General features: G+C 43.2%; 1 protein-coding gene across 2 annotated transcripts; it reads right to left on the bottom strand.

Annotated features, from left to right (window-relative positions):
• Positions 1-275: 275 nt before the first annotated feature.
• Positions 276-21,835, bottom strand: chd2 (chromodomain helicase DNA binding protein 2). 2 transcript variants are annotated; one of them, XM_011606857.2, is made up of 42 exons: positions 21,616-21,835; positions 20,233-20,297; positions 20,037-20,091; positions 16,865-16,912; positions 14,125-15,887; positions 11,285-11,519; positions 10,997-11,083; positions 10,799-10,860; positions 10,326-10,439; positions 9,683-9,856; positions 9,456-9,595; positions 9,154-9,379; positions 8,976-9,076; positions 8,844-8,885; positions 8,573-8,751; positions 8,358-8,482; positions 8,049-8,265; positions 7,870-7,959; positions 7,556-7,746; positions 7,286-7,474; positions 6,952-7,114; positions 6,685-6,837; positions 6,166-6,237; positions 5,856-6,005; positions 5,637-5,785; positions 5,466-5,562; positions 5,301-5,393; positions 5,046-5,219; positions 4,801-4,967; positions 4,683-4,724; positions 4,460-4,599; positions 4,247-4,385; positions 4,025-4,175; positions 3,829-3,951; positions 3,634-3,753; positions 3,214-3,345; positions 2,971-3,087; positions 2,708-2,886; positions 2,528-2,627; positions 2,264-2,456; positions 1,949-2,189; positions 276-1,872 (listed from the first exon to the last, which is right to left on the bottom strand). In XM_011606857.2, exons 5-42 carry the CDS (start codon positions 14,178-14,180, stop codon positions 1,587-1,589), a joined length of 5,409 nt encoding a protein of 1,802 aa, XP_011605159.2. In that variant the 5' UTR covers positions 14,181-15,887; positions 16,865-16,912; positions 20,037-20,091; positions 20,233-20,297; positions 21,616-21,835; the 3' UTR covers positions 276-1,586. The 2 variants fall into 2 exon arrangements, with proteins under 2 accessions (XP_011605159.2, XP_029697288.1); XM_029841428.1 differs by lacking the exon at positions 10,326-10,439 and having other exon boundaries at positions 1,587-1,872.
• Between the last annotated feature and the right edge of the window lie 919 nt (positions 21,836-22,754).

Raw genomic sequence — 22,754 nt, 5'->3', positions numbered from 1 at the left:
CGCGGACGAAGCGCTTTTGAAAAGTCACGTGATCGCGACTGAATTACAGTGCTCGACTGCCACCTGCTGGGCAGATCAGGAACTGACTAAAGACGCCAACAACCGTGTTAATTAACAATTTGGTTCAAGTTTTTGAATTTATGCCAAATTAATTTTGCAAATGCGTATATTTGGGGGGAAAAAATTAAGGGTATTTGCAAAATTGTGGACAATTACCTGTCTGATCAGACTCAATTCAACCATCAGAAGGGTGTTCAAAGCAAATAAAGACAACATGTCTGTAACAAAGTTTATTACATATGTCCAAACATATGTACAATACGTTTCCTTGAAGTGGTTTTGTCACAAATATAAATTAGACTGTTTTTTTTTTTTTAAAGAACATATAATACAGGAACTGTAGCTTGATTAAGTGGAAGAAAATGTGTACTGGCATCTCTGTTGGGACACACAGGCCTTCTGTACACGTTTCCATCATATGTTCTCATCATTAATACCAGAATTTATGATCCCTTCACCCGTTCGTTTCCCGAACATGTCTCAGTAATACTACACATCCTCTCAGTACTGTCCATGGAGCAAATATGCAAGTATGAAGATACAGACAAATAAGGCACAAATGAGTAAAAGGAACATAAAAAAACAACAACAACAGGGTGGGGAAAAGGAAGTTTTGGCACATAACAGTGGAAAAAAAGGCAATGGAATTTCACGAGCAACTTCAGTCCCAGCAAACAGTTCCCAGGCTTCCGGCAACAGCGCGACCTCTGAATCATCCAAAGGTCAGGAAAAGGTTTCCAACCGCGCCATCGATGTCAGACATGATCCAGTAACACGCAGGAGACGGATGGAAACGATGAACGCGATGCCGCTTAATACTGAGCGGTAAGAATGAAGGATCGTTCGTGCTGTGAACCCGCGCCAGCTTTTCCAAGATAAATACAAAGTTTTCCTTTTCATTAAGTCGGTGGGGAGGAGAAATAGCTAAAACCTTCGCCGACTTCCTGTTGAACGTGTGGAGGCAACAGGCCGGCGCCGCTGATCATTCAAGTCCAGAGAAAGAGGCCGTGGCAGCTCAGCTACGTGGCCAAAGGTGCGGATGATAACACGTCACAAACGCTTCTACTCAACTCATTTAGAGGACGCCGCTGGCAACACTTAACGCTGACACAAACAGAAATGGGAAAGTCCGCGTACATTTACATTTAGCAGTGAAAAAGGCTGAATTCTTCAGGCACTTTCAGTATCGGGATGAGTCGCCAGTGTGAGCGCGTGTCCGGAAGTCTTTAAAGGTAATAGTCCACGGGACCAAGCATCCATCCGGGTTCCACTTAGTCGCGGCTGACTGAGAAACGCTTTTTAAATAAAGAAGCTTGTCTGTCATTGTTTTTATTTGGAGCACAACCGGAACAAAGACTTTACCTCAGGGTACAAACTGCTTTCAGTCTCTCTCACCGGGGGAAGAGTTCTGCTGGTAAAAGGGTACGAGTTTGTTCCTTTTCCAACTGCTAGCTTATGATTGGCTAGTCCGGACTTGTCAATCATGCGGCTTTTGACACTGGTCACAACCCAGCACGGGTGCAGGTTTAGGTTTTCCTGCTGTTCCAGCTGGGATCTGCTGCAGCGTTCTCCTCCACTGGACGCTCGGGGGGAGAGCGGGAGTCCTGCGGAGACTTCTGGGCCTGAGAGGAGCGAGGGTCCAACAGTGGTACGGGTTTATCTGAGTGGAAAGGTCTGCTGTAGGGGTCCGGGCCGGATGCACCTCCCCCTGGCCGATGCTCTGGAATCCTTCTGAAGTCCTGGAGTGGTCCTTCTCTTCCCTGATGGTAGTTGGGATAAAATTCATCCCGTCTCCTTTTATTATCTGAATGCCTGAAATCCCAATTAGAAGATTAAAAGCAGGTAAAGCAGATACAAGCAGGGGCTCGGGGGGGGGGGAGGAGCTCACCTGTCATAGTACGGCCTGTGGCCCCTGTGGTCCCGGTCATTGTTGTACTCGTACGAGCGTTTTCGGGGGGAGATGTTGTTGCGGTAACCACCGGAGCTGCGGTACATGTCTCCGTGGGAGCGGCGATCGTAGTGGTCCTTGTAGCGATGCTGTTCGTACTGGTGGTGTCGGTCTCCTTGCCAGGACTGGTGGCTGTTGCCTGGATACGGGTATTTACGGTCCCTCGGCCAGTCCCCCCTCTCTGTAATGAGACGGGAGGCAATTATCCAATCAAATGCTCATTGCGACCCAGCGCGCTCGTTATGTCCCGCCTACCGTCGCTGCCAAAATGGCGCTTATTGGCTGCGTTATAAGGCTCTCGGTGGTGCCCGTGGGGGCCGGGCTGGCCGGAGTGCGATGCCGATTTGGAGGATAACTGAGTACCGGTGGAGTCTCGGCTGGAGCCGGACGGCTCCGGTCTGAAGGCTTTGGCCCTCCCCGCAGGATCCTCCTTCTTCCTCTGCTCCCTCTAGAAACACGACAGGGTGGTTTAAAGGGCCGCCGCTAACGTATGGTCACGCACGCGCTTCCTAAACTTGCCTCTTCCTCGTGGGACCGTTTCTTCTGTGCCATTTTGTAGAGCTTGTGAAGCTTCCTGGCTCCGAACTCCGTAAACTTGGACACGAATATCCACAGGTTTCTGCCGAGGGAAAAGGTCAGAAGCGGCATTAGGACGGGAGTGGCCGCGGACCTCACGGCGCCGTGGGCGAGTCAACCCACCTTCGCCACAGTTTGACCTCTTCGGGGTCACTGTAGGCTTTAAGGCACTCTGTGATCCGGTCTCCGATCTTCAGCAGGCACGTGCGCGTGTGCTGAAGCTGCTCCTGGTCGGACAGACCCTCGTCGGGTTTATCCAGCTGCTTCAGGGCCTTTTTCACCGGTCTCATATGCTCCTTGCACTGCACACAGACATCAGAGCGGTAATAAACCCACGCGCCTGCGTTAGGAGGGTCGTTGCCATAGCGACAGAGGCAGCCACTCACAAAGCTGAAAGTCTCCTGGTCGAGGTAATCGTCCTCCTTTCCTTCGATGGGAACGGGCTCGGAACCAGCAGTGATGTGAACGGGACCCTGGCTCTTCTTCTTTTTGACTCCTTTAGCCTGAGGGGTGTGATTATTACATGGATGATTAGGATCTTCGTTACACAGGCAGCACGTTAGAAAAGAAAGATAAAATGGCCTGTGAATTTCTTTATATTCTCTAACGCCATTAAAAAAGAGGATTACCTTTTCTTTCCTGGTTTTGGTACTCTGTTTGTCCCCGTCCTTGTCCTTTTTAGGAGTTCCCTGTTTTTCTTTGTTCTCTTTGTTGTCCTTCTTTGGTCTTTTCCTGTTGGGAGACTTCTCTCTTCCATCGTCCTGAGCAAATAATCCAAAACAAATGGTTGTATTTACCATTAGTCTGAAGCTAAGCGGCTAAAACAGCTAAATCTTGTGTGAAAAGTGGTGAAACCAACAGTTTAAGGCCCACCCCCGGCAATTTAGGGACTGTTTTTATGGTTTCACTCACCACACCACTAAAACTCAGCGATCCAAGACAAATTTTAAGCAGCGACACCAACTCGTGGTTTTTGTAAATGTAACCCCTGTTTACAAGTAACACCCAGAAAAACCGCTGCGTTTCTATATGCTGCAGTGGCTCCAGACCTTGACCTCGCCCTCCTCAGACGGGTTATCTGAAAGGCGAGGGGAGGCAACGTCATTGCCCTGCTCATCCTTCAGGATCTTCTCCTTTTTTACCGGACGTTTCCTCTTCTTAACTTTAGTCTTTAAAGAAAGAAATGCTTCATGAGTAACGGGTTCCTTTGTGCAGATTTAAGGGGAAAGATCATAAGGGAGTACCTCCTCTCCTGTTTTGGACGGCTCGCTGCTCTCCTGCTCCTTTTTCAGCAGCTTGAGGAGGTACTCAGCTCTTGCCTGCAGCTGCTTGGATTGAGGCTTCTTGCTCGGATCGTCTGGTAGAATCTGTACACGGACATGTTGTTAAAAACAGACATTTTCTCCTCCGTTTATTCCTGAAACCAAGAAAGGCATTTGCCTTATCAGCCAGTTTGAGGTCGGGATCTGTCTTGATCAGATCCCAGTTTCCGAAGCCGTGCTCGTAAACCCCGAGCAAGAGGTGGACGTCGTCCTGCAAATCCCAGTCCACGTCGAAGTGCGCTATCTTGACCCTGCATGTCAACGTGAACCTGCGGGGGGCCGATGGACAGCGGTTAATCTGCACCCTCGTATACGTAAACGCAGGCTTTTGTTGGCTTACTTGTTTCTCTCTGCGGCGTTGGAGGGCACGACTTTGTGCAGCGGCTCAAACTCTTCTTCATGTTGGATGATGGACTTTGCGTTGACTTGGACACCAGAGATTTTGATATTGATTCCTCGCCGTTTCCCAGGACCTTTGGCTGAATCCGTGATACGCACGATTCATGAGGAAGACGCTTGTTTACAGACTTTCAGGATAAGAACTCAACAATACCTTCCACTGGCTTCTCCTTGAGCTCCTCCTCGTGCTCCTGCACTGCAGTCACACAGCTGCTGTGAATCAGCTCCCCAAGTCTCTTTAGATCTGCTATAGATTTCTCCACCAGCTCTGCGTCTCGGGCGATGGCCTCCAACCTGGGCGCCGTGGCCGAAAACACTGGGTTGGTCACGTGGGACTAATCAAAAGGCTTCGATGCTCGAGTCGTTTGCTAGCTTACCTTTCGAGCGGAGCGCCAAATTTTTTGTAGGCTTTAATGAACCTGTTGACGATATTGTCATTAGTACGGTCTCGCTTGACTCCGCCCTGAGCGGATGAAGGGCGAGTGGGTGGCTCACCTGCGGATCTCAGCATCGGTGAAACCCTCCACGTTGTTTTTGCGTGCCCTCGGGCGGCCTCGCTTCTTCGGCTTCTTGTCGTCGTCGCTGTCGTCCGTCTCACTCTCCGAGCCGGACGTGCGGTGCTTCTGCTTAGAGGCGTCGCTGTCGCTGTCGTTGGCCCGAGCCTGAAGGGGGCCGACGTGGGAGCGTAAGATCTTCGCTGCTCAGGATGGGCAAAGGTTCCCCCTCCCTCCCCCACGTACCCGCTTGTTTGAACTTCTGCTTCTGGGCAGCATGAAGATGTCCTCCATTTCCCTCTGCTTCTCCGCTTCTTCTATTTTGCGTCGTTGATCTTCGGGGATGATGTTGTCCCACTCGCGCACGGACTTCTCCTCCAGCTCGGGGGTGCTCTCTTCCATGGTGGAGAAGTTTGCTACCTGCACCAATAAACACAGACTTGTTTAAAGGGTTTAAAGGTTCCAACCATTGTGAGACGAGAGGCTTCTATCAGAGCCAACCTTAAACTGAGACAGGAGCTCGTCCGTAGCACTTGAGCCTGGGTCGCTTTCACGGGTCTCGGCCAACCTCAGGATCTCGTCGATATCCATTTCCTGCAGAAATGAAGAGTTTCTGGTTTCATTTTCTGACACTAAAGTGAAAGACAGATATTTTGGTGTTGTTACCTGTGGCTCAGACTCTTCTCCTTCGGCCTCTTTGAAGAGCTCCTCTGCACCAAACTTGAGGATGGCGGTCAGTTCTTCTTTATTAAATGGGTTTGAGCTGAAGTGAAGAAACGGCTGTTTTCACTGTGTCGCGATTACATTTAACAGCTTCTCGCATTTCGGACATCTTACTTAGTGTTTCTTGAGCTGCTGTCTAGAACGGTTCGACCGGTCGTGTCCATTCTCTGAATGACGAGATGATCTAAAACCATCTTCTTCTTCGCCCTCTCGATGATGTCTTCCTCCACTGTTCCTTTGGTGACCAATCGATAAATGTTGACCTGTGAAGTAAGAGATTCCTTTCAGTCCGAGGACCCTGTGGGCCTGAAATTCAGCCGTTTAGTAGATTACCTGTTTCTTCTGGCCAATGCGGTGAGCTCTGGCCTGGGCTTGCAGGTCATTCTGAGGGTTCCAGTCAGAGTCGAAGATGACTACAGTGTCTGCCGAGGCCAGGTTGATCCCCAAACCTCCAGCTCTGGTGGACAGCAGGAAGCAGAAGTCCTGCCACACAGATGACAGGATTCATACACATCTGACACATGGAAACACTTCAAAAATATCTCATCTGCTAGTGGCAGCCATGCGACTTAATAATGAAAGTGATTTGCTAAATATTCTGCATTGGCATTGAATTAGCAACTATTAATGTGTCGGTACAAACCTCCGAGCCTTCAGCATTGAAGTGGTCCAGAGCTTGCTTTCGGATTTCTCCCTTTATGGAACCATCCAATCGCTGGAAAAGACAATCAGATGACGAGGCGATTAGATTCTGTCCCTGTGGCCCCAGGCTAGACGCTTAGAGCTTTCACAAGCGTCTCCAGACCAGGTTTGCAAAAACAACCCGGGGCATGTGATTTACAGTTCAGCTGGGCATCGGGAAGAAAATAACCACGATATAAATAACCACTCGAAGACTGGGCCAGGCAGGACATGTAGGCAGCAACAACCGACATTCGATCTGAGGCAGGAACCTAATAAAGCTGGGCAACTAGCCAAAAAGGTGCCAATAAAGGCAAGAGTGCAGTGCAGACGGGCACTTTCTGCAGGAAACTGCACGGTCAGGCCCATTTAATGCTGCAGTATTTGGACATTTTAATCTAACCTCTCAATGGTCAATCACAAAAATACGCAGGGTTTCTGCATGTGAAGTGGGGCAGAAGCACGGACGTGTTATCGTCACCTGGAATGGGTAGCGTTTCCTGGTGAGGTACTCGGCCAGAATGTCCAACATCCGGACCATCTGAGAGAAGATCAAGACCCTGTTGCCTCTCTCTCTGAGCCTGGTCAACAGCTTGTCCAGCAACACCAGCTTCCCGCTGCCTCTTACGACGCCCTAAAACGTACAAGTTGGATTGTAAAAGTCAAAAGCACTGGATCAGATGTGGGAACCGTTGCGGTTCATCCCAGATATCCTGCAGGGTAGCTGGGAGCTGGAGATACTCCCTACCTGCAGTTGCTCTTGGTAGGTTTCGGTTTCTCCATCATCCGGCTGTTTAATGAGGAAACTGTGGTTGCAGCATTTTTTCAGCTCCATAACGATGTTTAGGAAGCCAGAGGAGCTGCCTCTTGTGCCTTTAGATAGCGCTTTGTAATTCCTCGTTAAAATCCACCTACAAAGGTTGAGACAGATTTTAAATAGCGTGTATAGCCAGCCTAATATAAGTAGTGAGCTTCACTTTATGAACCAAAGATTATGATCAAAGCCAACATCTTTTACAGTTCAAAGGAAAAGTTTCACCCGTAAAATCCACAAGCTAAAACAGGAACCTAGTTGGACTCACTTGTAGAACTGCTTCTGCTGTGCAGACATATCAACACGGAGGATCTGTTCCACCTTGGCAGGAAGAGATTTTTCCACGTCTTTCTTGACGCGCCGCAACAGGAAGGGTTCAAGGACTCTGTGAAGACTGTGATAACCATTATCCCTTCCCTTCCCGTGATCGTCCTCAAAATCCTCCCAGGAGTCAAACCTGCGAGCAGAGTTAACAGACATCCCCTTTAAAAGGCGCCGCTGTCACGCGTTCACCTTAAATCTCCCCAGTAGGACATACTTGTCAGGCATGAGGAAGTGCAGCAGCGACCAGAGCTCTTTGAGGGAGTTCTGTAGCGGAGTGCCAGTGATGAGGAGTCTATGATTGGACCTGAACTCCATTAGTGTTTTATAAAGCAAAGAGTCATCATTCTTTAGTCTGTGGGCTTCATCGACACCCAGGAAGGCCCAGTTGATGTTCCCAAGCACACCCTGGAGACAAGATAGAACACAATCAAACTAAAGCTAACTACTTGTAGCTTCTTATAACAACTAAGTGAAGCTACCAAATAATAACCAGCGTGCACTTGAGAGTTGGACGAATCAAATACCAACCTTGTCTTTAAGCAAGATTTCATAAGTGGTCAAGAGAGCGTTAAAGCGGATTCGTTTTGTTTGATGGTTCACCCACTCGTAGTCCCGGATCTGGATAGAGTAGAAGCGCCGGTGTGAAAGTATGTTACTCTGGACATCCCATCACCGCACACGGAGAGACCTTTACAGACTGGGCCTACCGTTTTCCGGCTCATGACGTCGCCGAGATAGACGACCACGTTCATGTCTGGGGCCCAGGTCTCAAACTCCCTCTGCCAGGAGGAGAGCGTGGACAGAGGCACCACCAGGAGGAATGGCCCGTACAGCTGGTGCTGGTGAAACAGGTAGGACAGAAAGGAGATGGTCTGAATGGTCTTTCCCAGCCCCATCTCATCGGCGAGGATAACGCTGTTGCACCTGAAGGAGAAAGCAGACAAATGCGTTTCAAACAACGTCCACATCACATTTCAAGGGACAAAACCAACAAGGAGTCCAGGTGATGACCTCACCTGCACCAGGAGTGAGCCAACCAGTTCAGACCGTCCAGCTGATAGTCTCTCAATTGCAAGTTGTCGTCTCCAATGAAAGACGGTTGTTTCTTGAGAGCCACAAACCTCGGCCTCTGCTTCAACACCTACAGTAATGGAATAAATGCTGGTTTCACCATTACCACACATACAACGTATAGAAAGACCCAGCAACATGATACTTTCCATGCTCCTACCTTGCAGTCTTTAGAGGGGACGGTTTTACTGGAGTTTCTGTTCATGAAACTATCTATACAAAGCTGGAACTTCTTCTTGACCAAAGAATCGTCCTCCCAGCTGCACTCAGAATATGGCAGGCCCATCCACTTGCATAGGTACTCCGGCTCGTTGGACGATGTGTTCTTGTGACTATGAGCTGTTTTTTTTAGAGCAGACAGATCAGGAATTTCACCATTTGGCATTGTGAGAATGACAATATAACAAATACTAAACTAAAAAAAAACCTACAAGGGAAGTCAGAGGATCCTGATGCCTTTCCTGTCCGTGTTGCTGAAACATAATGCAAGGTGTTCAGTAGGCATGCAAATGGAACTCACGGTAATCTAGATGTAAATAAGCATAATCAAAGAAAGATCTCACCAATAACACGCTCCACAACCTGAAACTGTTTGCTGAGTTCAGCCGTGAGCTCCTGTTGGCAATTATGGAACTCAACATCCTCTGGGGAGGCTTTCCTCAACCTACAGGCAAGGTTAGAATGAACAATGAGGACGCTTGAAGGATGTACTGAAATGTAAAAGTAAAGAAAGAATTTCACCATGAATCGAGTTCCTCGTGTTTCCTTTTATAGTTGTCCAGTTTCTTTAGCCCCTTGACCTTCTGCTGCATCAGAGAAGCCATACTCTCCCAGGTATTGTGGATGTAGGACCAGTCTTTCCACTTGATCAGATACTGAGTCTCACCTTCGTCTTTCTCTGGGTCAAAGCCTTCATTTGGGTCACCATTTTCCTCCACTGCATACATGGTAGTTGAAGCCCCAGTGGCTGAGAAGGCAGAGAAAACAACTGTCCGCCTTCTAACCTGTGTTGATCGTGATGGATTTTCATCGGGGCGACTTACCTCCTTTCTTGCCGGTCCTGGTCTCCATAACCCTCTCGATGGTCTCGCTGTCGTCATCCTGCTGCTCCTCGCCCGCATCCCCCGTCATTTCAATCAGGTCGTCGGAGTCCGTTTCAAAGTCATGTTGGTCCTCTTTGTAACTTCAAACCAACAGAGTCCACGTAAGGGACGGAGTCCAAAAGCAAACTTGAATTACCCATCGAGACAACAGTTCCTTGGCGAGGCACCTTTTGACCTTGGTCGCTCCTCTTCTCCGGCTCTGTCTTTTAGGAGTGTCCTCTTCATTGGTGTCGTCGTCATCGTCGTCCTCTTCTTCATCCTCTTCGGCGGAAGTGTCCTGTTTCCTGGATTTCCTTCCCTTTTGGGACAGCTGCTTTTTGGAGGTTGACTTTGTGTGTGATCTGCCAAACACACAGTCAAGCACAGAAACACACCAAAGACTTAGATTGAAGCAATCAGCCTCCAGGTTGGTGGTTACAGTGACTCAATGAGGGTCACGGTTACGCAACAGCTTCAAAGCAGATCTCCAGAATGCCTCAGAGAAGAGGACAGAAGGGTCCAAAGAGCTTCGGATATTCTCCCATAACAAGAGCCCACCATTCTTTTTAAAGTTGCCCGTTAAATTAGGTCAACTCTAATCCATCTGTGGAACGCAATCAAAGGAACGTCCACAACTATTGTGTAAAAGCAACTGGACTTCAAAGTGGCATTTTGGTATGTGGTCGCAAAAGGAGAAATTATAAATTAGATATGTTTTTTATATTTTGAAAAAGAAATATGGAAAAAATGAAAAGTGGACATACACAGACAATATGAAATTGTTGGACCAGTGGGTAGCTGTCTGATGGCCAGGCCTCGCTACACTCTTACCTTCTAACAGGAAGCCGTCTGGATCTAACTTTTTTCTCTTCCTGTTCACTGTCTGAAATCTCGGACTCCTCCTCGTCCTCCTCTTCATAATTTGAGTCATCTTTCCAGATATTTCTTTCAACAAAGAAATATCACAAGTTCACCCTCAAGGCCCATCACTTCCATAACCAATTCAAATTGTCATAACCAATTCAAAATGCAATGGAATGTTGGCCAAAGGGGTGATCGCCACAAGCCAATCTGATCAGGGACAGACCGCTGATCCGACCAATTCGATTTGATCACCTGGCTGACTGAATCCACGCTCATTCTGAGCAGACGCCACCGTCACAATGACCAACAGATGAAGATGCTGTATGAACTGAAAAACGCTGCTATAAAAAAAGGCTTTAAAAGGAATGTGGTGGTATATAAGAAATAAATGAAAGAAAATGTGTCACTTATCCTTATCTTCTATCGCTTATCCTACTTACTCTTTCTTCTTTGAGCGGGATATTTTCCTTTTGGGACTTTCACCCTCCGAGTCACTGCTACCCTGTGAAAGTGCAATGCAGAACCCGTGAATAGCCACTAGAGGGCGGATGAAACTAAAGAGAGATTCCTCAATCCGGCTTGTGGCACTTATGTGTATCATTTTCTCTTAATATTTGTTATTAAATCTAAATTCTTACCTCTGCTCCGATATTCAAGCGAGCTGGCTCCTGTCTACTGCGATTCGACCTTCTGACCCCGTACACATCCGGGTGTTCATCCCACATCTGTAAGCACAGACAGACTTTCTGCACTGTCCCATTTTTAGGATTTATTTTCTGTTTAGATTAGGCATTTATTTAAAGATTTCTAAATTCTAACATTATTTTTGCTGGTCTAGCTATGAGTCAACATGCACTTCTCTGTTGTAAAGGGGAAAAGACTGCCAGAGAGCATTTTAAAAACTATACAAGTTCAGTAGTCGTTACCTTCTTAACATCTGCCAAACGTTCCTTCTTTCTAACTGGTTTGTTTTTGACTTCTGATGTTTGCTGCTGTGATTTGGACCCCGCAGACTCGCACTCGGACTCAGAGTGGCTCTCTGACTCGGAGGAACTGTTAGACTCAGAATTGTGAGATCTCCCCCTCTCGCTGCCATGCTCGCTCTCTGACTGACTCCCAGACTCCGACACAGAGTGGTTGGTGTCTTCTGAGGCTGAATTGCTACAGGAACAAGAACAGGTTTAATCTTACTGTTGTAGTTGCGTGAAGAATTCTGACAAATATGTAGTAAGGAGGGAAACACAGTTGGTAGCATTTTGAAGCTGATTATAACTAAACCACATTATGCAGTGTGTTCCCTTTTTTTAAGCCATAAGCTTTGCCTTAAAAAAAACTGCATTCTCTTTGGAGTATTCTAATCTGCTTATAGCTGTTTTTAAAAGGCCTATGATCAGCTTTCATCTCTAGCATAAAACTGTATTTGTCCACTTGCACTATAGGTGAAGAGTTACACACGCTATTGTTATAACTTGGGCACAGTTTAAAAAAAGATGGAAAAGAAACCGCAACATGAACAGCAAATTAAAAGAAAATAAGTCAACAATAGAAACTCAATGAACACCTGAGTTTATTTTCAAACGAAAGCACGTTAATGAAAATACATTTGAACGACTTCTTGCTGTATGAGCAATACTCAATCGAGACACATGGGGGCGCTCTACGCCGATAACCACCAGGCGTGATAAAATAGAGGACACAGAGGTCGATTGTCTTTCAATCGTAACGAAAACGATACTTATTCTAGTTCTTTTAAAATAGCCTGTAATTATGTTTAAACTAGTGGCAAAATGTAATACGGTTTGTCTGCCATTCATATTACACTGACAATCAGAAACAAACATATTTAATAAACTCAGCATATTCGCGCATGAGTTATTAAAAAACGTAGGAGGAATGTTTGGTCTTGTGTCTTCTTGAGTATTTTATCCAGCACTGCACACGAATGCGAACAGGGCCTTCCGCATTTAGTGAGGTCAAAGTGGGCGGTGCTTGTGAATTTTTTCTCGAATTGTGATTGGTTGGCGTGTTGCTAGGTCTCAGTCTAGCCAATAGGAGCGCATTACGCAACACTTCCGCGGTCTCAACGCTTCCTGTTCCTCCTCCGTGTAGTTCTGAGCTGAGTTTTAATACATATAAGTGAGCAGGCCGGGGACACAAAGCAAGGGCCATTTTGTGGTGTAGAACTCAGCTGGTATTTCAATGACATTTGACATTTAAAGGCCAATTTTTTGGTTCATCGTGGTGCAGCATAACAGCAGGTTTATATCAATAATTACAAAGTTGAGCTGTCATCAGTAACAGGGGACTTGTTACACTCATGTCTGAAAATACTAAAATGGCTGCCACAAAAAGAGGCAAGAAAACTACAAATGTGATGTAACTCTGCTGCAGTGCATGATTTGCAGTACAAAAAGCTACTGACTTGTTTGATTACCTGCTATTAAATGTGTCCCTCAAAGAAAAATTTAAAAAAATAAGTATGCAGCTGAATTTCTTGGGAAAATATGAGCAGATAAGTGTAAGTTTTTTTAAAAAAAAACATTCATGAAATAAAAAATGGAACCCTTTCAATCAGCCACTTGCAATTCTGTGGTGCGACACCATGCACACATGGTATTGTTTTCAAATCATCTTTATTAAAATGAAATTTCATCTCGGTTTTGATATTTCAGATACTCACATGAAATAGTTTCTAAGCACTTTTCAGCTTCAAATATGTATATATGCCATTGTTAAAAACTCCATTTTAGAGGAAAAGGAAAACAAACCATCATCCACAAGCCTCTAAATCCAAGCTGAAATGATAACAATGATGGATTCAAAGAACTGTTAGCTTTAGCAACCACAGGCATCAGACATGTTTCAGGTAACACATTGATAATTAATATACATATACAGTGACCTCTTGTATGCTTCAAATTAACTGTAAACGTGGTTATCAATGGGATCTAATGATTTTTTTTTAACCCCCAGATTTTCTAAATCGATCAATTCTGATCTATAATTCTTGGAAAATCTTTGGGAAATGGTTGGATTAACTGTATCCAATGCAGCAAAGCCCCAAAGTTAATATTGTCCTTGAAGTGGTTTGAGGATAGAAGACGTTAAAAATCACTGTCAAGGTTAAAGTGAGTTATTAAAGATAAGACCATTAAATGTACGAAAGGCAAGACAAAAAAAGTCAAAATGATTTAGTCCTCAAATTCTTTGAAGAACAGACAAAAACTAATGAAAAGCTTTTTTTTTTTTTTTCAAAGAATTATATTAAAGTTTACAAGGTATGGACAGAAAAAAATCAAACTGTATCTGCATAAAAAGCCCAGGTGAAGATCAATAAGGTCAACGCATGTCACAGGATGCTAAAAGAGAAACTCTACAGGTAATAGTTTCTTAAACTGGAAAACAGATCAAAACAATGTTCATAAAATGGTGCAATGCAGTCTTAACTAGTCAGACAAGGTCACATTACTTTGTATGGATGGGACATCAAACATTTGGGACAGATTTTATAGTGACTTTTCCCTCTGGTGTAACACACATAAACCCTGCAGACAATCAAACATCAGGCCCGAAACCTCAGCATTCTGTCCGAGAAATGATACGAAAACCAGGGTGTGGCTATTAAACAATAGCAAGGTCATCCATGACAGTGATCCACTGTCTACAAATCGACGGTGCTCACATTGACACAGGTGATCCACCAAGCTTGACAAGGTAAACAATCAAGGGAGGAAGAAAACAATAATAAAAAGGAATAGGATCATACCTTGATGCATTGCTTTGTGTCGATCCTTCATCTTCTTTTTTACTCTTATTCTTCATCGTATAATCCTGATAATGAGAATAATCCTTTTCCTCAATATTTTCTGTCAAAAAGTTGGAGGCAGCATGAACTATGATAGAAGTCCCCCAAGACTGCCTTAGCTAATGTGGCAGTTAAGGCGATGCGACACGAGTGAAGGAGAAAAAAGGCATTTAATCGACAGAATTATGAGCCATTCTTTACATCTCTAATGTAAATGTAGCCTGGTATCATGACAGGTGCCTATAGTTTTAAGTTCAAGATCCAACTTCTTTCACTTTAGTCCAGGGATCAAGCCGCATGCAATAAATTTTAACTGCGTCATCACATGAACGTTTAGTAAAATAAGGTTTAACGTTTAGAAAAACAAAAAATTATGCGCTATACCATGTAAACATACCAATTAAATGGTAAGGAAAGGTCGTAACCTATAAACGAATTATTTGATTGACGTTGACGGCAACAGAATTTACCGTAAGGAAAATATGACCCGTAAATACAATAACGTAACCGAAATTTGCCAAAAAGTGCCTTAATCCTGAAAGATTGCAGGCCTTTTGAGTCTTCTTCTACTGTCACAGCCGGAGCGACAGACGCGAGCAGCACTCTAAAAATGGAGGCGCGCCATGGCTGCCGGAGCCCTGTATGGAAAACAACGACGAGCACAACCCAGCACAGACGACTCGCATCGGCTCGGAAATCAGCACAAAAACGCCACAAAAATGCCCCGATTTGCGCTAAAACAGCGATCGGATCGCACTACGCGTCAGTTAGGACACAAAAACGAGCGGTTTCGGTCAGAAAAAACAACAAACGAAAACGTCGACGAAAGCCCATAGCAGCTTTCCCAAGGCTCAGCCGCCATCTAGAGCTCCTTCCTAGCTCTGAAAGCTTTGCCTTTGATTGACGTTATTTCCATTTACACCACACTCAGGTGATGTGGAAGTCCCACCCCTTTTGATACGTTTAAGTGGCATTTCTGGAGATATTTACACGCTTCGAACCCATCGACGCAATCTTTAACCCGAAGTGCCTATTGTAATTTCACGAGATGGAATATTAGACGTTAGGGAATTATTTTTCTTAAACGAATGACATCACTTCCTGTTTAGACAGGAAGAAGACAACAAGTAGAGGCCATTTTGTTGAAGGTTTGGTCACCACTTTATGCTGGGGTCAAGACAATTGCTAAGAGAATTCATTAGCAAAAGACTTAATTAAGGTGTTATTAAATAACCAATGATTTTCATCCACGTTGTTAATCCAACAAATTGAATAGTTAGAAAGAAAAAAAAAACAACATTTGCAGTGGGATATTCCAATGACATTTGAGATCGATCTAATGTTTTGGGATTTTAAATGAATGCCTAATAAAAACCATTTTAACAATAAAACCGCCAAGTGAATGCTTCCTATGCTAAATGAAACTTAGCTAATGAAACAACGCCAAGAAAAATGCGATAATAAAGTTTATTTAAAACAGCATTGGAATATCAAATACACAAGGGAAATGTGGCTTTTCCCCGGACATTTTCAGTTTTCAATTCCACTTCCAGTGTCCATGTTTCCGTTTTGGGGGGAAAAAAATATCCGTATTATGTCCAGACAGAAAAAAAGGTTGTCAAAAACTTTGCTAAAATGGCAAACGACTTGCAATCTTCACGTTAAACAACGCAATCTTCGCATTAAGCAACGCTCCACTTCAGTTATATCCAGTTGCATGGGTTCTTGATAGATAAAAAGAAGGAAAGTTGTAAGGCCTCAATAGCTGAAATGGGTAATAAATGACTGTCCAGCAGTTAAAGACCAACATGCAAAGTAGGACTAAATCAGGTGTTGCATAAAAAACACAACGGACTTTAAGTTGCATTAGCTAGCCTTGTAATACGCCGAGCTCAGGTGTCATGAAGAAAAATAATCAATCAAATTCAGTATGGATTAATTAAAGATGCCGGGATCATTACATCTTCAACGTGCATGTCAGACCTCTGGAAAAAGGGTGGCAACAATTGATCGTGACAACTGCACTGCTGAATAACACAGTGTCTGGTGGAGATTTTAAAAAATAAAAATCATTTTAAATAAACAAACATCGGTCGGCTATAGAAATCGAAACAGTGTTCAAGTGTAACTAACACCGATGACGCAATTGGTTGTAAAATATGTCTTTGCATCTGGACCGATAGTTTGGAGACTTAAGATAAACGAGGAATAAAATCGGAGTCCAATAAAGGTTCCGAACATTTGCATATAAATTCCTTAAATGACCACCAGCAACAAACAAGCTCGTAAAATGGGATGTGAGCAAACAAGGAGCCAATAAAGACCCACTAAGACAATGACAATGTCAGTCCCAATTAATGTAAATACACTTTATAATTATGGCGTCCTTCAGTGTCCATTTCCATTTATCTGTGGCTTAGCTGTTTCTCATATCTTTTGAAATGGCAAAGCTTGAAATCAATAAAATGATAAAGGATTTAGCACACATAGCCGTGTAGCTTAGAATTAGCATTGCTACTATTGCTGCTACTATTTCAGATTTACTTGATTTTAAGAACTTGCAAATGGTCGGAAGGAAAACTCTAAATAAATGGATTTAAAGCAGAAGGAGATTATGGAATATGTTCCACCTCTCAAACTTAGACTGGGAACATGCATATTTTCAGAACATGCATTTGAATAAATATTTCAATTAACTTACAAAGACGTCTTCTTCTGCACATTCTTTTATCTTCCCACCAGGCTGGAGCTGTAAGTGAAAAGGCAAAGATGAATAAAGTGTAAAGGACAGATTCTTCACCATATTTAGGAGTGGCCTTCAACCGATTACAAAGGTGAAAGATTTTTTTTTCCCCCAAATAATAATAATAAAATTAGAAAAGCCCAATTTTTCTAATAATCCTCCAAGCAGCAATGATATTGCTAGAAACTGGGATAAGGAGAAACCAATGTTAAACACGTCTGTTCTTTCAGAAGCCTTTTCAAACAACACTTATCTCCCCGTGTTACTTGATAAATCTTTGGGAGCGCCATCAGAGTTATTAAAAAAACTCTACAGCCATCTTTACTTTTTGAATATTGCCACAGTTAAACCATTCTAAAATGGCATTACAAGGACCAAAAAAAACATATTTAAAATCAAAGTGGACATGCTTTGTTTTATTCTTAGACAAATAAGCACAACAACCAGTGGGTGTAAATGTTTTAGGGTGCATTATGCTTCTACATTATATGCTGCATGTTATTTCTGATGGACACAAATGATGAACAAGGCTTCTCTCATTTGACCAGATATCTGTCTGAGATCCAAACATGTTTCTCTGTACATTTCCTTGGAAGCCAAACAAGTTTTATTCATGTAATTTAAGTCTCTTAATTATTCCTTTTAGTAACAAATTAATTATAGTTAGGATCTAAAATTCTCCATTTTTTCCTGTACCCTCAACTCAGATTTACAGATTAAGTGAATTTGATTCCAAGTCTGGAAAAACCAGATTATTATTATTCATACATTTTGGGATAAAACCTCTAATATGGCACATTACTCTCCCAGCAAGGCTGGTAGGCACAACAGCGAGAGTCAGCCAACAAGTCCCGTGACCAAATATTAATCAACATCGTGGTCAAAGATCAAATATTCTCACTGGGGCTGCACCATGCTGACCATCATGTGTCTGGTTAACCAGCAGTTAACCCATGATACACCTGAGCTGTACTAAAGAACACAAAGATTAGACTGGCAACTAACAAATGTTACATCTCCCTCAAACGTTAAGTTAGTCAAATGGAAACAGTCATCACGACACAATGGAGGGGGTGTTATAACATGTTACAGCACCGACATGAAAAGACACCCTGCTGTGTCAGCTCGTCTTATGTGCCAGTAGTAAACAATGGTGCACATGATGCATAAAGTTAAACCCAACAATGTTCATATGTTCTAAGGTTGTCCAACAGGCAATAACTCCATACCAGGATTTGGAGAAATCAAGAGTAACTACAGGCGACTCTGGACCCAGTGGACGAAAAAAGTAACAAATCCATCTGCTTACTAGTCACTTAAGACTTTGACTGGGTTTCATTTAAGGCCATGAATGGAGGACGGAAATGGGGCTCATATCATTGGCGCAGGGCCTAGCGGTCACTGCTCGTTAGTTGCATTTCAACAATGCTCGTTAGCTAATTAATGATATTCTTCAATTAGTGAGTATATTTACATGACCAGCTTAAAGTCATGTGCTCGGAGTTGGCATTGGCGGCTCCGTTTCCAAGCAACGGAGAAAGTTGGATAACTGAGGGGAAGATTTCCTTGTCTCCAAAACCACCGCTTGATATGCTTCTTATTAAATCTATATATATATATATCAAATCACACAATAAAACTGGAGTCTGGTCCGGCGTTTCAAGCAAGAGAGAGGCGGATAATCGCACAGCTTTGTTAATCTCTAATGTAACGTGCCCTTTACTTGTAGTGCAGATAAAATGCACCGCCCTTGTGGCCATGTTGTTTTCGAGAGGCAGGCAAGAACGCTAGCGCCTTGAATGATTTTGTTCCTTGGGTCATACACCAGCATACGCAGACGCGCTGTCTATTTTAACTCCGATTAAGGCGCATACATGCCAGAGCATATCGGTTTCCCATCGCATTACTGGCATGTCCCAGTCAGGTACAGAGAGCACCGGTATCTGTTTGACCAATGCATTTACGTGCATTTCAGTTGTCTGCTTACAGTCGGATTGAGGTAAAGATTTTTTTTCATTGGTGACGTGTAAATGCAGTGAAAGTATAGATAGATAACAGCCAACAAACTTGGTCGAGGGACTTGCCACTACCAATTGGAGTTATGGGCCTCGTTACTGACCGTTTAACCCAAGGCAGTCTGTCTCCATAGTCAACTATTGTGGTGAATTCATAATTATGGCAGCGGTGTTTCCACCGTGCAACACAGAGCTGCAGTATGGTAACGCCTGTGCTATGGCACCAAGTCATGTGCAATAATTGGTGATGGCTGCACACAGCATCATTAACATCTAGAGTGGTGGTGCAGCCCAATCTTAAATTCAGAAGGGAAAATAATAGTTCTCACATACAGAGGAATTACGATGCACTTGACAAGCCGTTGCATTTCACGGGTTACAAATGATAAGGATAGCCATGTTAAACAATGGCGATAATTAGCTGTTGGCCAATCATCAGACTACAATGTGTCTAGTCCCACCCACAGCTAACCACGTCACTGTTTCAAACTCCTAATGCAAGAGTAGACCCAAACTCATGTGCATTTATATTAATTTACTACAATAAAAAAAGAAGGTGCTAGGATGGGTGTAAATGTTTGAAGATGTCATCGATTAATTGACTTTGCTTAAAGAAATGTGTATGTGTTTAGCATTACGAGACCAAACGTAGTAGTGCCAGGATCCTCGTCTAAAAAAAGCTGTGCCTTATTTTTAATGTGGGGCGTGTGCTGAGGTTTAAGTTTAGTTTAATATCTATTCATAGTTACAGTACATCACCTTTTCTTAAACCTTAAAAAACTAAGCGATACATACATTTCATGTCAAGAACCTCCCTGCCACAGGGGGCATCATATTTACATTTTCTGTGGTGGGCTATGTTACGACGACAAGTTTTAGAAAATGTCGTGGAATATCTTGACAAAATGTACGCAAACGTGTCCCGATTAAACACTAGATGGCAGTAGTAGACTTTCGTCACGGTTTGCCATTAAAACGGCACTAACACATAGCACGGTACGTAAATCTTTACGTTTTTAAACGATGAGGCAAACCTGTTTTAAAACATAACTGCGTCTAGCAATGTGTAAGAAGTCAGTGATAATGGACGATATAATATAATCACACATACTTACTTATCTGACTTGTGCCAGTCTTAAATAGTGGCTTGATGGAAGTTCCGACTCAATCCTGCAAAACAAAAAATACAATTCAGACATGACGTGATACAACAGCACTCCCCTCTGGTGACATATGAGGCGCAGAGCATACAAAGATAACGCTAACAAGGCGTAACGTTTTAAACACGATTCTCGGTTAAAAAATACATACCATGATAGAAGGCTCAGGCGACTTCCCTCTCCTTTATCATGACAGGTAGAATATCACAGGAATCCCTGCAAAATACAAAAATATATTTTAGAAGATACATTTGTAAAAACAAAGGGATGAAATCAAAAATACCCAAGGTTCAAGAAAATGATGTATAGTTCATTAACATACCAAATTCCACTTAATTTGTTGTTTGATTGCGAAAATCTTTACAGAATTGCCGTAGTCTAAAAGGTAGCTAAAATCAGAAACGCTCCATTTCGAATACCTTTAGGGAGACGTATTGTTACATGAAGGGGCTACTATTCCTTTGGGATTTGAGAATATATGTTGAGATGCAAAACCATACCAGTTGGTAAAAACACAAGTTACCACCTTTATGACAAAGTATATTACCTCCATTTATCTCACAACTGGTCAACAACACAGTGGTTAGACTGTGATAAGGTTATTTCTTCATTTAATCCTTATTATGAATTTTAAGTTTTCTCCAATTCCAATGATTAAACTGAAGCTTTTCTACCTACAATTATCTATACATGTGTCACAGGTGTAATGTAGGATTTCAAAGTAAATTACATGGAGATTATTTGTTCAATCAGTCCATCAAAGGGTTAAAAGCCAACACCCTATTTTGTATTTTCCAAGTATATCTAGTATTTTCCAACATACAGAACATTTTATAAAGCAAATCAAGTACAGTTTGTGTATGATGGCTACATATACCAATTTGAATTACACATTTCAGTTTTTAATTTTTGGATGACTTTAATTATCTATTTAAAAGTATTTCTTTAATATTAAAGTACTAAGCATCTCACAATAACTTCAATGTTATAGCCCACGTCTGTCAAGCAAGTTGTGGAGAAAATGTATTTTGCAAATGTAAAATGTGTGTTTTTTTAAAACATTTAGTTGTAAGAGAAACATCCAAAAACTACCAAAAATGAAAATAAACAAAACCTGTTTAACCTCGAACAGTTTCCATCCACCAGTCTCAGTATAGTGTTTTAAAGGCACATTGTTGCTTGATTTCGTTATTTTTGTCGAACAAATTCACACAAGGGCATTTGTCCTTTCAAGGACAAAGCAAATTTTAACTGCGTAGGTTGAAATAACTCCGAATAATTCGAGAATAAATAGACTTGAAGCAATGTAAACTAGTTTCAGTTAAAACAGACCAGGTATCCGAGCAAAACCCGTCAAATAAGACACGATTTATTCCATTTTATGCTGAATATCGTCGTCTTTAATCTGAGCTGGCAACACACCATGGCCATTTTTACAACACAGCATCTACCAGTCGTCCTTTCCACCATATTGCCAGACACCGCGGCTCCGTGTTTTACAGCTTTAAATGAGCATTTTCGCAACGGTTCTTACCCAGTTCCCGAATCATGTCTACCCCCCAGCATCTGCCCAGCGAGGATCGGCATTTTCGGACGGTTTTCGTCGTTTTAGCGGGTCTTTCAGTCGCATCGTTCCGCCCTCCGTGCGCTCCGCTCTCGACAGCGCTCTCCTCTGTTGTGTGTCCTCACTCCTCCTCCTCTCTGCCTCCGCCTGAGCTCCTTCAGCGGCTCTGCCCACTTTCAGCGCACGTAAGCCTGATTCCACTTCCTCTCCAGCCCGAGCTAATATGAGCTAACGTGAGCTAACACCCCCATATTTGTTACTACTGTACAAATTAAATCAAACAGTAAGCCTTTTGGTTCTGGAGAAACGTGAACATCACCAAGTTCTAACAAACACCATTGCTGTAATTGATAAACAAATGTGTTTAAATCATCTGTCGTATTTTATTAATGGGACGAAAGCACATCTGTCTTGTCTGTTTTCTTCCTTCCAATAGTGTCCCTTTCCCCTGATAGAAACGTTGAATAGTATGTGTTCAAAGTTAATAATACAAGAGCAATCATTTGTTTGGATGTTTACTTATGTACAAACATGACAACCGCAAAGGAAAGGGTAGGATTGGGGCCATTTGTCTTGTAACAATTACTGAATCTTTTCATTTGAGCTTTAAAGTTGGTGTATTAACAGTCCCGCTAAGGAAGAAAAATAAACTACCAATCGCTGCCAACATATTTGGTTCCTTTAATGGACAGTCCGCGAGCCTGTGGCTTCCGCTCCACCCCCACCGCTAGCCAATCAGGAGCGAGGCTCTACTGCGCAGACTCCCTGCGAGGGCAGATTTCTATAAATAGATCTCTAGCCCAGCAACAGAAATGTCCTTCAAGATCATTGCGTCCTCAAGGTTCTAAATGAAACGAGCAGCCGGAGATTGACAAACTGCTTCAATGGGTTTGACAAGGATTGACTCCAAGCCCCCTAGATCTTAAAAAAAAACAAAAACAATCATGCCTCCAACTATATATTTGCAACTAATCTCAATGTTGCATTATTTATTTCAGTTGTTGAAGTTGAAAGGGATCTTGATCAGCAGAATATCCCCTCTGAATATAAAGTAATGCAACTAATCTAACCTTATTTCTATGCATGACCACATCATATCTTTTGACCAA

The sequence above is a fragment of the Takifugu rubripes genome, chromosome 9, assembly GCF_901000725.2.
Source record: "Takifugu rubripes chromosome 9, fTakRub1.2, whole genome shotgun sequence".
Taxonomy (NCBI): Eukaryota; Metazoa; Chordata; class Actinopteri; order Tetraodontiformes; family Tetraodontidae; genus Takifugu; species Takifugu rubripes.
This window is presented reverse-complemented; position numbering and strand designations above follow the sequence as displayed.